Source organism: Oncorhynchus keta, chromosome 34 (genome assembly GCF_023373465.1).
Source record: "Oncorhynchus keta strain PuntledgeMale-10-30-2019 chromosome 34, Oket_V2, whole genome shotgun sequence".
NCBI classification, from domain to species: domain Eukaryota; kingdom Metazoa; phylum Chordata; class Actinopteri; order Salmoniformes; family Salmonidae; genus Oncorhynchus; species Oncorhynchus keta.
This window is the reverse complement of record NC_068454.1, coordinates 80,160,138-80,178,533: the sequence shown is the minus strand read 5'-3', so window position 1 is coordinate 80,178,533 and position 18,396 is coordinate 80,160,138. Positions and strand designations below refer to the sequence as shown.

Here is an 18,396-nt window from a genome sequence, read left to right as displayed (position 1 = left end):
ACAGAACGCTGCATACTATACTGTAGCTACACACTGGGACAGAACGCTGCATACTATACTGTAGCTACGCACTGGGACAGAACGCTGCATACTATACTGTAGCTACGCACTGGGACAGAACGCTGCATACTATACTGTAGCTACGCACTGGGACAGAACACTGCATACTATACTGTAGCTACGCACTGGGACAGAACGCTGCATACTATACTGTAGCTACGCACTGGGACAGAACGCTGCATACTATACTGTAGCTACACACTGGGACAGAACACTGCATACTATACTCTAGCTACGCACTGGGACAGAACGCTGCATACTATACTGTAGCTACGCACTGGGACAGAACGCTGCATACTATACTGTAGCTACGCACTGGGACAGAACGCTGCATACTATACTGTAGCTACACACTGGGACAGAACGCTGCATACTATACTGTAGCTACGCACTGGGACAGAACGCTGCATACTATACTGTAGCTACACACTGGGACAGAACGCTGCATACTATACTGTAGCTACACACTGGGACAGAACGCTGCATACTATACTGTAGCTACGCACTGGGACAGAACGCTGCATACTATACTGTAGCTACTGGGACAGAACGCTGCATACTATACTGTAGCTACACACTGGGACAGAACGCTGCATACTATACTGTAGCTACACACTGGGACAGAACGCTGCATACTATACTGTAGCTACGCACTGGGACAGAACGCTGCATACTATACTGTAGCTACACACTGGGACAGAACGCTGCATACTATACTGTAGCTACACACTGGGACAGAACGCTGCATACTATACTGTAGCTCCACACTGGGACAGAACGCTGCATACTATACTGTAGCTACCACACTGGGACAGAACGCTGCATACTATACTGTAGCTACACACTGGGACAGAACGCTGCATACTATACTGTAGCTCCGCACTGGGACAGAACGCTGCATACTATACTGTAGCTACACACTGGGACAGAACGCTGCATACTATACTGTAGCTCCACACTGGGACAGAACGCTGCATACTATACTGTAGCTACACACTGGGACAGAACGCTGCATACTATACTGTAGCTACGCACAGAACGCTGGGAGCAGACAGAACGCTGCATACTATACTGTAGCTACGCACTGGGACAGAACGCTGCATACTATACTGTAGCTACAGCACTGGGACAGAACGCTGCATACTATACTGTAGCTCCACACTGGGACAGAACGCTGGGCTCCACACTGGGACAGAACGCTGCATACTATACTGTAGCTCCACACTGGGACAGAACGCTGCATACTATACTGTAGCTACACACTGGGACAGAACGCTGCATACTATACTGTAGCTACGCACTGGGACAGAACGCTGCATACTATACTGTAGCTACGCACTGGGACAGAACGCTGCATACTATACTGTAGCTACGCACTGGGACAGAACACTGCATACTATACTGTAGCTACGCACTGGGACAGAACACTGCATACTATACTGTAGCTACGCACTGGGACAGAACGCTGCATACTATACTGTAGCTCCACACTGGGACAGAACGCTGCATACTATACTGTAGCTCCACACTGGGACAGAACTATACTGCATACTATACTGTAGCTCCACACTGGGACAGAACGCTGCATACTATACTGTAGCTCCACACTGGGACAGAACGCTGCATACTATACTGTAGCTCCACACTGGGACAGAACGCTGCATACTATACTGTAGCTACGCACTGGGACAGAACGCTGCATACTATACTGTAGCTACGCACTGGGACAGAACGCTGCATACTATACTGTAGCTACGCACTGGGACAGAACGCTGCATACTATACTGTAGCTCCACACTGGGACAGAACGCTGCATACTATACTGTAGCTCCACACTGGGACAGAACGCTGCATACTATACTGTAGCTACACACTGGGACAGAACGCTGCATACTATACTGTAGCTACACACTGGGACAGAACGCTGCATACTATACTGTAGCTACGCACTGGGACAGAACGCTGCATACTATACTGTAGCTACGCACTGGGACAGAACGCTGCATACTATACTGTAGCTACGCACTGGGACAGAACGCTGCATACTATACTGTAGCTACGCACTGGGACAGAACGCTGCATACTATACTGTAGCTCCACACTGGGACAGAACGCTGCATACTATACTGTAGCTCCACACTGGGACAGAACGCTGCATACTATACTGTAGCTACACACTGGGACAGACAGAACGCTGCATACTATACTGTAGCTACGCACTGGGACAGAACGCTGCATACTATACTGTAGCTACGCACTGGGACAGAACGCTGCATACTATACTGTAGCTGGGACCACTATACTGGGACAGAACGCTGCATACTATACTGTAGCTACACACTGGGACAGAACGCTGCATACTATACTGTAGCTACGCACTGGGACAGAACGCTGCATACTATACTGTAGCTACACACTGGGACAGAACGCTGCATACTATACTGTAGCTACACACTGGGACAGAACGCTGCATACTATACTGTAGCTACACTGGGACAGAACGCTGCATACTATACTGTAGCTACGCACTGGGACAGAACGCTGCATACTATACTGTAGCTACACACTGGGACAGAACGCTGCATACTATACTGTAGCTACACACTGGGACAGAACGCTGCATACTATACTGTAGCTCCACACTGGGACAGAACGCTGCATACTATACTGTAGCTCCACACTGGGACAGAACGCTGCATACTATACTGTAGCTACACACTGGGACAGAACGCTGCATACTATACTGTAGCTACCACACTGGGACAGAACGCTGCATACTATACTGTAGCTACACACTGGGACAGAACGCTGCATACTATACTGTAGCTACACACTGGGACAGAACGCTGCATACTATACTGTAGCTACACACTGGGACAGAACGCTGCATACTATACTGTAGCTACACACTGGGACAGAACGCTGCATACTATACTGTAGCTACCACACTGGGACAGAACGCTGCATACTATACTGTAGCTACACACTGGGACAGAACGCTGCATACTATACTGTAGCTACACACTGGGACAGAACGCTGCATACTATACTGTAGCTCCACACTGGGACAGAACGCTGCATACTATACTGTAGCTCCACACTGGGACAGAACGCTGCATACTATACTGTAGCTACTACACTGGGACAGAACGCTGCATACTATACTGTAGCTACGCACTGGGACAGAACGCTGCATACTATACTGTAGCTACACACTGGGACAGAACGCTGCATACTATACTGTAGCTACACACTGGGACAGAACGCTGCATACTATACTGTAGCTACACACTGGGACAGAACGCTGCATACTATACTGTAGCTACACACTGGGACAGAACGCTGCATACTATACTGTAGCTACACACTGGGACAGAACGCTGCATACTATACTGTAGCTGGGACAGAACGCACTGGGACAGAACGCTGCATACTATACTGTAGCTACACACTGGGACAGAACGCTGCATACTATACTGTAGCTACACACTGGGACAGAACGCTGCATACTATACTGTAGCTACACACTGGGACAGAACGCTGCATACTATACTGTAGCTCCACACTGGGACAGAACGCTGCATACTATACTGTAGCTACACACTGGGACAGAACGCTGCATACTATACTGTAGCTCCACACTGGGACAGAACGCTGCATACTATACTGTAGCTACACACTGGGACAGAACGCTGCATACTATACTGTAGCTACACACTGGGACAGAACGCTGCATACTATACTGTAGCTACACACTGGGACAGAACGCTGCATACTATACTGTAGCTACACTGGGACAGAACGCTGGGACAGACAGAACGCTGCATACTATACTGTAGCTACGCACTGGGACAGAACGCTGCATACTATACTGTAGCTACGCACTGGGACAGAACGCTGCATACTATACTGTAGCTACACACTGGGACAGAACGCTGCATACTATACTGTAGCTACACACTGGGACAGAACGCTGCATACTATACTGTAGCTCCACACTGGGACAGAACGCTGCATACTATACTGTAGCTACACACTGGGACAGAACGCTGCATACTATACTGTAGCTACACACTGGGACAGAACGCTGCATACTATACTGTAGCTACACACTGGGACAGAACGCTGCATACTATACTGTAGCTACACACTGGGACAGAACGCTGCATACTATACTGTAGCTACGCACTGGGACAGAACGCTGCATACTATACTGTAGCTCCACACTGGGACAGAACGCTGCATACTATACTGTAGCTACACACTGGGACAGAACGCTGCATACTATACTGTAGCTACACACTGGGACAGAACGCTGCATACTATACTGTAGCTACGCACTGGGACAGAACGCTGCATACTATACTGTAGCTACGCACTGGGACAGAACGCTGCATACTATACTGTAGCTCCACACTGGGACAGAACGCTGCATACTATACTGTAGCTACGCACTGGGACAGAACGCTGCATACTATACTGTAGCTCCACACTGGGACAGAACGCTGCATACTATACTGTAGCTACGCACTGGGACAGAACGCTGCATACTATACTGTAGCTACACACTGGGACAGAACGCTGCATACTATACTGTAGCTACGCACTGGGACAGAACGCTGCATACTATACTGTAGCTCCACACTGGGACAGAACGCTGCATACTATACTGTAGCTACACACTGGGACAGAACGCTGCATACTATACTGTAGCTCCACACTGGGACAGAACGCTGCATACTATACTGTAGCTACGCACTGGGACAGAACGCTGCATACTATACTGTAGCTCCACACTGGGACAGAACGCTGCATACTATACTGTAGCTACACACTGGGACAGAACGCTGCATACTATACTGTAGCTACGCACTGGGACAGAACGCTGCATACTATACTGTAGCTACACACTGGGACAGAACGCTGCATACTATACTGTAGCTACACACTGGGACAGAACGCTGCATACTATACTGTAGCTACGCACTGGGACAGAACGCTGCATACTATACTGTAGCTACGCACTGGGACAGAACGCTGCATACTATACTGTAGCTACACACTGGGACAGAACGCTGCATATAATACTGTAGCTACGCACTGGGACAGAACGCTGCATACTATACTGTAGCTACGCACTGGGACAGAACGCTGCATACTATACTGTAGCTACACACTGGGACAGAACGCTGCATACTATACTGTAGCTACACACTGGGACAGAACGCTGCATACTATACTGTAGCTACGCACTGGGACAGAACGCTGCATACTATACTGTAGCTCCACACTGGGACAGAACGCTGCATACTATACTGTAGCTACGCACTGGGACAGAACGCTGCATACTATACTGTAGCTCCACACTGGGACAGAACGCTGCATACTATACTGTAGCTCCGCACTGGGACAGAACGCTGCATACTATACTGTAGCTACGCACTGGGACAGAACGCTGCATACTATACTGTAGCTCCACACTGGGACAGAACGCTGCATACTATACTGTAGCTCCACACTGGGACAGAACGCTGCATACTATACTGTAGCTACACACTGGGACAGAACGCTGCATACTATACTGTAGCTACACACTGGGACAGAACGCTGCATACTATACTGTAGCTACACACTGGGACAGAACGCTGCATACTATACTGTAGCTACTCACTGGGACAGAACGCTGCATACTATACTGTAGCTACACACTGGGACAGAACGCTGCATACTATACTGTAGCTACACACTGGGACAGAACGCTGCATACTATACTGTAGCTACGCACTGGGACAGAACGCTGCATACTATACTGTAGCTACGCACTGGGACAGAACGCTGCATACTATACTGTAGCTACACACTGGGACAGAACGCTGCATACTATACTGTAGCTACACACTGGGACAGAACGCTGCATACTATACTGTAGCTCCACACTGGGACAGAACGCTGCATACTATACTGTAGCTACACACTGGGACAGAACGCTGCATACTATACTGTAGCTCCACACTGGGACAGAACGCTGCATACTATACTGTAGCTCCACACTGGGACAGAACGCTGCATACTATACTGTAGCTCCACACTGGGACAGAACGCTGCATACTATACTGTAGCTACACACTGGGACAGAACGCTGCATACTATACTGTAGCTACACACTGGGACAGAACGCTGCATACTATACTGTAGCTACACACTGGGACAGAACGCTGCATACTATACTGTAGCTACGCACTGGGACAGAACGCTGCATACTATACTGTAGCTCCACACTGGGACAGAACGCTGCATACTATACTGTAGCTCCACACTGGGACAGAACGCTGCATACTATACTGTAGCTACACACTGGGACAGAACGCTGCATACTATACTGTAGCTACGCACTGGGACAGAACGCTGCATACTATACTGTAGCTACGCACTGGGACAGAACGCTGCATACTATACTGTAGCTCCACACTGGGACAGAACGCTGCATACTATACTGTAGCTCCACACTGGGACAGAACGCTGCATACTATACTGTAGCTACACACTGGGACAGAACGCTGCATACTATACTGTAGCTACGCACTGGGACAGAACGCTGCATACTATACTGTAGCTACACACTGGGACAGAACGCTGCATACTATACTGTAGCTACACACTGGGACAGAACGCTGCATACTATACTGTAGCTACGCACTGGGACAGAACGCTGCATACTATACTGTAGCTACACACTGGGACAGAACGCTGCATACTATACTGTAGCTACACACTGGGACAGAACGCTGCATACTATACTGTAGCTCCACACTGGGACAGAACGCTGCATACTATACTGTAGCTACGCACTGGGACAGAACGCTGCATACTATACTGTAGCTACACACTGGGACAGAACGCTGCATACTATACTGTAGCTACGCACTGGGACAGAACGCTGCATACTATACTGTAGCTACGCACTGGGACAGAACGCTGCATACTATACTGTAGCTACGCACTGGGACAGAACGCTGCATACTATACTGTAGCTACACACTGGGACAGAACGCTGCATACTATACTGTAGCTGTGGGACAGAACGCTGCATACTATACTGTAGCTACACACTGGGACAGAACGCTGCATACTATACTGTAGCTACGCACTGGGACAGAACGCTGCATACTATACTGTAGCTACACACTGGGACAGAACGCTGCATACTATACTGTAGCTACGCACTGGGACAGAACGCTGCATACTATACTGTAGCTACACACTGGGACAGAACGCTGCATACTATACTGTAGCTCCACACTGGGACAGAACGCTGCATACTATACTGTAGCTCCACACTGGGACAGAACGCTGCATACTATACTGTAGCTCCACACTGGGACAGAACGCTGCATACTATACTGTAGCTACACACTGGGACAGAACGCTGCATACTATACTGTAGCTACACACTGGGACAGAACGCTACTCACTGGGACAGAACGCTGCATACTATACTGTAGCTACACACTGGGACAGAACGCTGCATACTATACTGTAGCTACACACTGGGACAGAACGCTGCATACTATACTGTAGCTACACACTGGGACAGAACGCTGCATACTATACTGTAGCTACACACTGGGACAGAACGCTGCATACTATACTGTAGCTACGCACTGGGACAGAACGCTGCATACTATACTGTAGCTACACACTGGGACAGAACGCTGCATACTATACTGTAGCTACACACTGGGACAGAACGCTGCATACTATACTGTAGCTACGCACTGGGACAGAACGCTGCATACTATACTGTAGCTACACACTGGGACAGAACGCTGCATACTATACTGTAGCTACGCACTGGGACAGAACGCTGCATACTATACTGTAGCTCCACACTGGGACAGAACGCTGCATACTATACTGTAGCTACACACTGGGACAGAACGCTGCATACTATACTGTAGCTACACACTGGGACAGAACGCTGCATACTATACTGTAGCTACCACACTGGGACAGAACGCTGCATACTATACTGTAGCTCCACACTGGGACAGAACGCTGCATACTATACTGTAGCTACACACTGGGACAGAACGCTGCATACTATACTGTAGCTACACACTGGGACAGAACGCTGCATACTATACTGTAGCTACACACTGGGACAGAACGCTGCATACTATACTGTAGCTACACACTGGGACAGAACGCTGCATACTATACTGTAGCTACACACTGGGACAGAACGCTGCATACTATACTGTAGCTACACACTGGGACAGAACGCTGCATACTATACTGTAGCTACACACTGGGACAGAACGCTGCATACTATACTGTAGCTACGCACTGGGACAGAACGCTGCATACTATACTGTAGCTACACACTGGGACAGAACGCTGCATACTATACTGTAGCTACACACTGGGACAGAACGCTGCATACTATACTGTAGCTCCACACTGGGACAGAACGCTGCATACTATACTGTAGCTCCACACTGGGACAGAACGCTGCATACTATACTGTAGCTACACACTGGGACAGAACGCTGCATACTATACTGTAGCTCCACACTGGGACAGAACGCTGCATACTATACTGTAGCTCCACACTGGGACACATACTATACTGGCTACACACTGGGACAGAACGCTGCATACTATACTGTAGCTACACACTGGGACAGAACGCTGCATACTATACTGTAGCTACACACTGGGACAGAACGCTGCATACTATACTGTAGCTACACACTGGGACAGAACGCTGCATACTATACTGTAGCTACGCACTGGGACAGAACGCTGCATACTATACTGTAGCTCCACACTGGGACAGAACGCTGCATACTATACTGTAGCTCCACACTGGGACAGAACGCTGCATACTATACTGTAGCTCCACACTGGGACAGAACGCTGCATACTATACTGTAGCTACACACTGGGACAGAACGCTGCATACTATACTGTAGCTACGCACTGGGACAGAACGCTGCATACTATACTGTAGCTCCACACTGGGACAGAACGCTGCATACTATACTGTAGCTCCACACTGGGACAGAACGCTGCATACTATACTGTAGCTCCACACTGGGACAGAACGCTGCATACTATACTGTAGCTACACACTGGGACAGAACGCTGCATACTATACTGTAGCTACACACTGGGACAGAACGCTGCATACTATACTGTAGCTACACACTGGGACAGAACGCTGCATACTATACTGTAGCTCCACACTGGGACAGAACGCTGCATACTATACTGTAGCTACACACTGGGACAGAACGCTGCATACTATACTGTAGCTACACACTGGGACAGAACGCTGCATACTATACTGTAGCTACACACTGGGACAGAACGCTGCATACTATACTGTAGCTACTATACTGCACTGGGACAGAACGCTGCATACTATACTGTAGCTACACACTGGGACAGAACGCTGCATACTATACTGTAGCTCCACACTGGGACAGAACGCTGCATACTATACTGTAGCTACACACTGGGACAGAACGCTGCATACTATACTGTAGCTACGCACTGGGACAGAACGCTGCATACTATACTGTAGCTCCACACTGGGACAGAACGCTGCATACTATACTGTAGCTCCACACTGGGACAGAACGCTGCATACTATACTGTAGCTACACACTGGGACAGAACGCTGCATACTATACTGTAGCTCCACACTGGGACAGAACGCTGCATACTATACTGTAGCTCCACACTGGGACAGCTCCACACTGGGACTGCATACTATACTGTAGCTACACACTGGGACAGAACGCTGCATACTATACTGTAGCTACACACTGGGACAGAACGCTGCATACTATACTGTAGCTACACACTGGGACAGAACGCTGCATACTATACTGTAGCTACACACTGGGACAGAACGCTGCATACTATACTGTAGCTACGCACTGGGACAGAACGCTGCATACTATACTGTAGCTCCACACTGGGACAGAACGCTGCATACTATACTGTAGCTCCACACTGGGACAGAACGCTGCATACTATACTGTAGCTACACACTGGGACAGAACGCTGCATACTATACTGTAGCTACGCACTGGGACAGAACGCTGCATACTATACTGTAGCTACGCACTGGGACAGAACGCTGCATACTATACTGTAGCTCCACACTGGGACAGAACGCTGCATACTATACTGTAGCTCCACACTGGGACAGAACGCTGCATACTATACTGTAGCTACACACTGGGACAGAACGCTGCATACTATACTGTAGCTACGCACTGGGACAGAACGCTGCATACTATACTGTAGCTACACACTGGGACAGAACGCTGCATACTATACTGTAGCTACGCACTGGGACAGAACGCTGCATACTATACTGTAGCTACGCACTGGGACAGAACGCTGCATACTATACTGTAGCTACACACTGGGACAGAACGCTGCATACTATACTGTAGCTACGCACTGGGACAGAACGCTGCATACTATACTGTAGCTCCGCACTGGGACAGAACGCTGCATACTATACTGTAGCTACGCACTGGGACAGAACGCTGCATACTATACTGTAGCTACGCACTGGGACAGAACGCTGCATACTATACTGTAGCTACGCACTGGGACAGAACGCTGCATACTATACTGTAGCTACACACTGGGACAGAACGCTGCATACTATACTGTAGCTACGCACTGGGACAGAACGCTGCATACTATACTGTAGCTCCACACTGGGACAGAACGCTGCATACTATACTGTAGCTACACACTGGGACAGAACGCTGCATACTATACTGTAGCTACGCACTGGGACAGAACGCTGCATACTATACTGTAGCTACGCACTGGGACAGAACGCTGCATACTATACTGTAGCTCCACACTGGGACAGAACGCTGCATACTATACTGTAGCTACACACTGGGACAGAATCACCTTAATTTAAACCAGGAAGTACCACAGAGATGGAGAATGTGGAGTCCTGGTCAATGAGACAGCTCCTGTAGAAAACACTCATTCAGGATATAAAATGACAACAAAACAAATCTACGTGTCTAACTCTCCTGCTGTAAATCTTTGATTTAGACTAGAGCCAGATACACTTCAATAATTTTAATCACTTATTTAATAACGTTCAATTACTAAGCAATTACTCTTATTGCATATAAATGTGTGTAATGCTTAAAATGATACATTTATAATTGTCAAAATACTAATTTATTAGTAAGACATACTATGTAAATTAGTTTATTAATATATATTAATGAGCGTTTTATAAAGTGCTAGCGAAGAGTCTGCTAGCTAATTGTGCAGCAGTAATACATTACAGCAGCCAGGCTATAGTCTTTGTTCCAGCCATTTTAACTAGATGGCTGACTTTATAAACCCCTGTTCACACATCACTGCTTCTACTTCATTAAAACTATAAATCTGGATTTCTATGGGAAAAGGTGACAAGCCAGGGTCCTAAATCATCTATATTAACAGCAGCCTGCTGTGTGTTGTGACTGTAGGAGCCTGGTGTTAATGTTAAATGTCAGCTGTCGCCCATCTCGGTCCTCCACTAGACCCTCAGTGCAGTAGGATGACGCCACTAGACCCTCACTGCAGTAGGATGACGCCACTAGACACTGATATCAGGTCAGTTTTGTTGTTCAGCCTTAATGGTTAAGGATCGGGTTTGGGGAGGGTGAGCTGATCCTAGATATGTGGTTAAGAGAGCACTGTGGTGTGGTATATTGCAGAGACAGAGGTAGATTGAGGCAGTGGTCGCTTGACCAGGTTTATGGGCCTTGGGACAGCCTATAGCTTCTCAACAGCAGCTCAGGGAAAATGGCTGAACCTAAACTAATCACACAGCCAATATCCTGCTCTGGACAGAGAGAGAGAGAGGAGAGGGCAGGGGATAGAAGGATGAGGGAGAAGAGGGAGGTGCAGGAGAGTGGGCATGAGAGCAACAACACACACACTCTGGCCCCTGGGGACCCTGTCCTGGGTGCAGTATCACAGACACACTGATGGGTTTCTGATTGGGTGGTGGTGCAGCAGAAAGTGTTTTCCTTGACACAGAGTGTGACCCTTCCAGCTTCCCCTGAGAGGTGCAGCGGTGTTTCCCAAGCAATTTTAGGTGGTTCACAATTCCAGGGCCCCGTTCCAAATAGTTATAAAACTCTTCCTTCATTCCTTGAGGAATTTATATTTAATTGGTGAAAACAGTAGGATGGCAACCATACGTTCAGTCATCCAATCACATACATGCAGGTCAGATTTCCTCAGGGAACGGAGGAAGTATGCATTTCATAACATTTGGACCATGTTAAAATATTTACGTTAGGTTTAAGGGATACTTTGAGATTTTGGCAATGAGGCCTAGGTTTGGGCGGTATCCAGATTTTCATATCGTCATTGCGTCTTTCTCTCATCCAGGGATTTACGCTATTACCGGCTAATTACACAAGGGGGCGCCACAAAAGGGAAAAAAGCCCATTTGGGTGTCTATTACCAGAATACTGACAAAATTAGCACAAGTAATAGCTCATTTCCATGGAAGCTGTTAGCTAAATACATGCAAAGACAGGCAATCCAGCTCATCAGGATATACATATATTGATTGGTAAGCGCTAACAAATATAATTGTTGGTGAGTTTGGACATTTACAAGCGAATGATGCACCGTCTCCTCCTTAATTCAGCCACTTACTTAGATAACTAGCAAGTTAAACTTAGGGGTTGTGTTTTCTGCGTTTTTCACAAAAGCAAAAAGATCAAATGCATAAAATAATATCTTGCAGCATTTTATGAACGCAGATCTAAAATGATTCTTATTCTAATTGCATTCCTCCACTCGGATGGGAATTCACAAACAGGCATCCTACAGGTAGCCTACTTTCTGGTCAAATGCAAGATTAACTTTAAACAAAACATTACCAAATGTTGCTGGCTACATTATTTCTATGATAAACATTAGAAATGTGATGGCCATGAATTGTTAAAAAAATATATATAAAAAAAAACACTTTTTCATTGTAAGCTCATTTCCTTGTGCGGCTGCCAGCCGAGTAGCGTTGCACTCCTGACAAATGTGTTGCACCAATACATTTTGTTGCGAAGGAAAACAATACTTACTCGCCCCTGATCACTCTTTTGAAGCAGAAAAACACTTGACTTTCAATATAAAACACAACGCCTGTCAATAGACAACTGGACACACCTGCTCCCGCTTTCTCCTGTTGTGCTGTTAACAAACAAACACCTGACTGGCTCAACTGTTCTGGTGAACTACGGTAACCTTTATAATGGGAAATAATGAAGAATGGTGAAATGAAGAAAGCAATCTGCTTTATCAGCTACAAATACATTTATTGAAAAACTTAAAAGAAATAGTTACAACGGTATTAAAAAAACTATTTCCAAATACCCCAGTACATGGTATACCACCCAAACCTAATGAGGCCCTTTATCTACTGGATACTATTTCCAAATACCCCAGTACATGGTATACCACCCAAACCTAATGAGGCCCTTTATCTACTGGATACTATTTCCAAATACCCCAGTACATGGTATACCACCCAAACCTAATGAGGCCCTTTATCTACTGGATACTATTTCCAAATACCCCAGTACATGGTATACCGCCCAAACCTAATGAGGCCCTTTATCTACTTCCCCAGAGTCAGATGAACTCCTGGATACAATTTATATCTCTATGTGCACTTTGAATGAAGTTGATAACTAGCGTTAGTTTCACGAGCCAATGCTGAAATTATCTCCAACCTCCTTAATACTGGAGGCAGATACATTATAAATTGTACAAATTCTGAAGTATCCCTTTCAGGCCAATCAGATCAGTGATTGATGAACACAGTATGTTGCTGGGGCCCCTACCTACCTGTCTGGCCGGACAGTCGGTTAGTAAGATATAGGACACCCAGCGGTGGTGCAGCTTCCACAGCTCTAGTCTTCAATTAGCTGCTTGGTAACACCTGGATCTGCAGGTGAACCTCTCTCTGCCTGACTACTGACCCCAATCAACTCATTACACACACACACTATACAAAACCACACAGCACGCTCCCATTACCAACTAAACACTTGGCGGTGGTTTGGATTCAAACACACCTGTCAGCACAATAGTTCAGTATCTAGGACCCTGTTTGAATGCTTCCTACATATAAATCACTACCACAACATGGCTAGACAAGTGAACGCAAGGATTTCCACTACAGAACTAACAGTCACGTCAGAGCAGTGATCATTACCTCAACTAACACAGTCACGTCAGAGCAGTGATCATTACCTCAACTAACACAGTCACGTCAGAGCAGTGATCATTACCTCAACTAACACAGTCACGTCAGAGCAGTGATCATTACCTCAACTAACACAGTCACGTCAGAGCAGTGATCATTACCTCAACTAGCACAGTCACGTCAGAGCAGTGATCATTACCTCAACTAGCACAGTCACGTCAGAGCAGTGATCATTACCTCAACTAGCACAGTCACGTCAGAGCAGTGATCATTACCTCAACTAACACAGTCACGTCAGAGCAGTGATCATTACCTCAACTAACACAGTCACGTCAGAGCAGTGATCATTACCTCAACTAACACAGTCACGTCAGAGCAGTGATCATTACCTCAACTAACACAGTCACGTCAGAGCAGTGATCATTACCTCAACTAACACAGTCACGTCAGAGCAGTGATCATTACCTCAACTAGCACAGTCACGTCAGAGCAGTGATCATTACCTCAACTAACACAGTCACGTCAGAGCAGTGATCATTACCTCAACTAGCACAGTCACGTCAGAGCAGTGATCATTACCTCAACTAACACAGTCACGTCAGAGCAGTGATCATTACCTCAACTAACACAGTCATGTCAGAGCAGTGATCATTACCTCCATGAAGGAAGGAGGGAAGAATACATCTGTAAAGTATTCATTCAAACTAGGTCTATTGCTTTGCCTCTTTAAAAAGAAAAGTGCTGCACACTCGAGGAGCTCAGATGTAGTCATTTATTACCAATGTTTCAACAGCCAAGCTGTCTTCACCAGGGTATGATGAAGACTAGTGGTGGGTTATGCATTAGTAAAGGACTGGGTAATGTGGGTGTGTTGGAGAAGCTGTCTTCACCAGGGTATGATGAAGACTAGTGGTGGGTTATGCATTAGTAAAGGACTGGGTAATGTGTGTGTGTTGGAGAAGCTGTCTTCACCAGGGTATGATGAAGACTAGTGGTGGGTTATGCATTAGTAAAGGACTGGGTAATGTGTGTGTGTGTGTGTTGGAGAAGCTGTCAGCACCAGGGTATGATGAAGACTAGTGGTGGGTTATGCATTAGTAAAGGACTGGGTAATGTGGGTGTGTTGGAGAAGCTGTCAGCACCAGGGTATGAAGACTAGTGGTGGGTTATGCATTAGTAAAGGACTGGGTAATGTGGGTGTGTTGGAGAAGCTGTCAGCACCAGGGTATGAAGACTAGTGGTGGGTTATGCATTAGTAAAGGACTGGGTAATGTGGGTGTGTTGGAGAAGCTGTCAGCACCAGGGTATGAAGACTAGTGGTGGGTTATGCATTAGTAAAGGACTGGGTAATGTGGGTGTGTTGGAGAAGCTGTCAGCACCAGGGTATGATGAAGACTAGTGGTGGGTTATGCATTAGTAAAGGACTGGGTAATGTGTGTGTGTTGGAGAAGCTGTCTTCACCAGGGTATGATGAAGACTAGTGGTGGGTTATGCATTAGTAAAGGACTGGGTAATGTGTGTGTGTGTTGGAGAAGCTGTCAGCACCAGGGTATGATGAAGACTAGTGGTGGGTTATGCATTAGTAAAGGACTGGGTAATGTGTGTGTGTTGGAGAAGCTGTCAGCACCAGGGTATGATGAAGACTAGTGGTGGGTTATGCATTAGTAAAGGACTGGGTAATGTGTGTGTGTTGGAGAAGCTGTCAGCACCGGGGTGTGATGAAGACTAGTGGTGGGTTATGCATTAGTAAAGGACTGGGTAATGTGTGTGTGTTGGAGAAGCTGTCAGCACCAGGGTATGATGAAGACTAGTGGTGGGTTATGCATTAGTAAAGGACTGGGAAATGTGCGTGTGTTGGAGAAGCTGTCAGCACCAGGGTATGATGAAGACTAGTGGTGGGTTATGCATTAGTAAAGGACTGGGTAATGTGTGTGTGTTGGAGAAGCTGTCTTCACCAGGGTATGATGAAGACTAGTGGTGGGTTATGCATTAATAAAGGACTGGGTAATGTGTGTGTGTTGGAGAAGCTGTCTTCACCAGGGTATGATGAATACTAGTGGTGGGTTATGCATTAGTAAAGGACTGGGTAATGTGTGTGTGTTGGAGAAGCTGTCTTCACCAGGGTATGATGAAGACTAGTGGTGGGTTATGCATTAGTAAAGGACTGGGTAATGTGTGTGTGTGTTGGAGAAGCTGTCAGCACCAGGGTATGATGAAGACTAGTGGTGGGTTATGCATTAGTAAAGGACTGGGTAATGTGTGTGTGTTGGAGAAGCTGTCAGCACCAGGGTATGATGAAGACTAGTGGTGGGTTATGCATTAGTAAAGGACTGGGTAATGTGTGTGTGTTGGAGAAGCTGTCAGCACCGGGGTGTGATGAAGACTAGTGGTGGGTTATGCATTAGTAAAGGACTGGGTAATGTGTGTGTGTTGGAGAAGCTGTCTTCACCAGGGTATGATGAAGACTAGTGGTGGGTTATGCATTAGTAAAGGACTGGGTAATGTGGGTGTGTTGGAGAAGCTGTCAGCACCAGGGTATGATGAAGACTAGTGGTGGGTTATGCATTAGTAAAGGACTGGGTAATGTGTGTGTGTTGGAGAAGCTGTCTTCACCAGGGTATGATGAAGACTAGTGGTGGGTTATGCATTAGTAAAGGACTGGGTAATGTGTGTGTGTGTGTGGAGAAGCTGTCAGCACCAGGGTATGATGAAGACTAGTGGTGGGTTATGCATTAGTAAAGGACTGGGTAATGTGTGTGTGTTGGAGAAGCTGTCAGCACCAGGGTATGATGAAGACTAGTGGTGGGTTATGCATTAGTAAAGGACTGGGTAATGTGTGTGTGTTGGAGAAGCTGTCAGCACAACTTGACTCATGCCTGTTGACCTGCATGGGCAGCCATCACCGTTTGAAATGTTAGTTCTTGCATAACCGTGCAGGTGAGCATGTCAATACAGGTAAAAGCAGGGTTGGATGTTTGACATGAATGTAGGAAGGAGAAGTCCTGACTCCTGTTATAGTTAGACCTATCACACAGTTCAGTTAGGGCACCACAGGGTTGGAGGTTTGACATGAATGTAGGAAGGAGAAGTTCTGACTCCTGTTATAGTTAGACCTATCACACAGTTCAGTTAGGGCACCACAGGGTTGGAGGTTTGACATTAATGTAGGAAGGAGAAGTCCTGACTCCTGTTATAGTTAGACCTATCACACAGTTCAGTTAGGGCACCACAGGGTTGGAGGTTGAACGTTGCCCAATCTCAATGTGCTTCGAGTTCACTCAGTGGACTAATATGCATAAACACTATGGTGTTGTCCTGTTTGTGCAGTAGGCTAATGCAAAAGGACGTGGGCTACTCATGCAGAAACGTGAGATAATGGGAAAGTGAAATTCATGGGCTTGTTCCAAATGAGCAATGCATAAACTCTACCAAATGAACAATCCCTAAACTATTCTCTCCAGCTTCAGAGCAGCGGGTAAGACTCCCTGGTTGTTCTAGAAACACTTAACTCACCTAGTGTTGGTGGAGTTCCAGTAGACGACGTGTCTCTTGGCCGACGCTGCGCACGCGATGTTGAGCAGGAAAACAGTAGTTCTCCAAACCGTGACAGCTCCTGGACTCCAACCACACGTCATCACGGTTAACGGGCGAGGCAGGCGACCCACGGAAAGACAGCACGAGGGGACTGGGGTGGGAGTGGTTGGTTGAAAGAATTCCGTGGCAGGTAGACTAGTGGCCACGATTAACGCGGAGTAGAATCACCTTTATTGACGCAATATTCCCGTTCCTACGTTCTCAAACGAATTCACCAAAATACCTTCCTTTCGGAGTACATCCTATGTGCAAACCGTTGTTGCATGGTGAATAAAGTCAAACGATGGAGAGACTCCTCAAAAGCTGAACACAAGAAAGTCAGATAGTTTGGTAAAGTTGCTGCCTGATACTGAAAAGGATAGCCTCCTTTATTCTGCTGCAGCACAACTTATTTCCTTATGTCAAAAATACACTTTTAAAAGTACACTAACTTAAAGAGTATATGCCTAAAGTTAACTTGCAAGTTGTTGATAATC

The 18,396-nt window shown here is 46.7% G+C and overlaps 2 protein-coding genes across 3 annotated transcripts in view; one reads left to right on the top strand and one right to left on the bottom strand.

Annotated features, from left to right (window-relative positions):
• LOC118377696 (FAD synthase-like) overlaps window positions 1–18,396 on the top strand; it is a 218,158-nt gene that overhangs the window by 153,982 nt on the left and 45,780 nt on the right. The window lies entirely within an intron of this gene.
• si:dkey-246i14.3 (ephrin A4) overlaps window positions 1–18,396 on the bottom strand; it is a 118,810-nt gene that overhangs the window by 100,301 nt on the left and 113 nt on the right. For both annotated transcript variants that reach the window (XM_052495342.1, XM_052495341.1), the window contains exon 1: window positions 17,840–18,396. This exon is cut by the window's right edge. In XM_052495342.1, coding sequence (XP_052351302.1) covers window positions 17,840–17,961 — 122 coding nt within the window. In that variant the 5' untranslated portion in view covers window positions 17,962–18,396. The remainder of the gene's footprint in view (window positions 1–17,839) is intronic.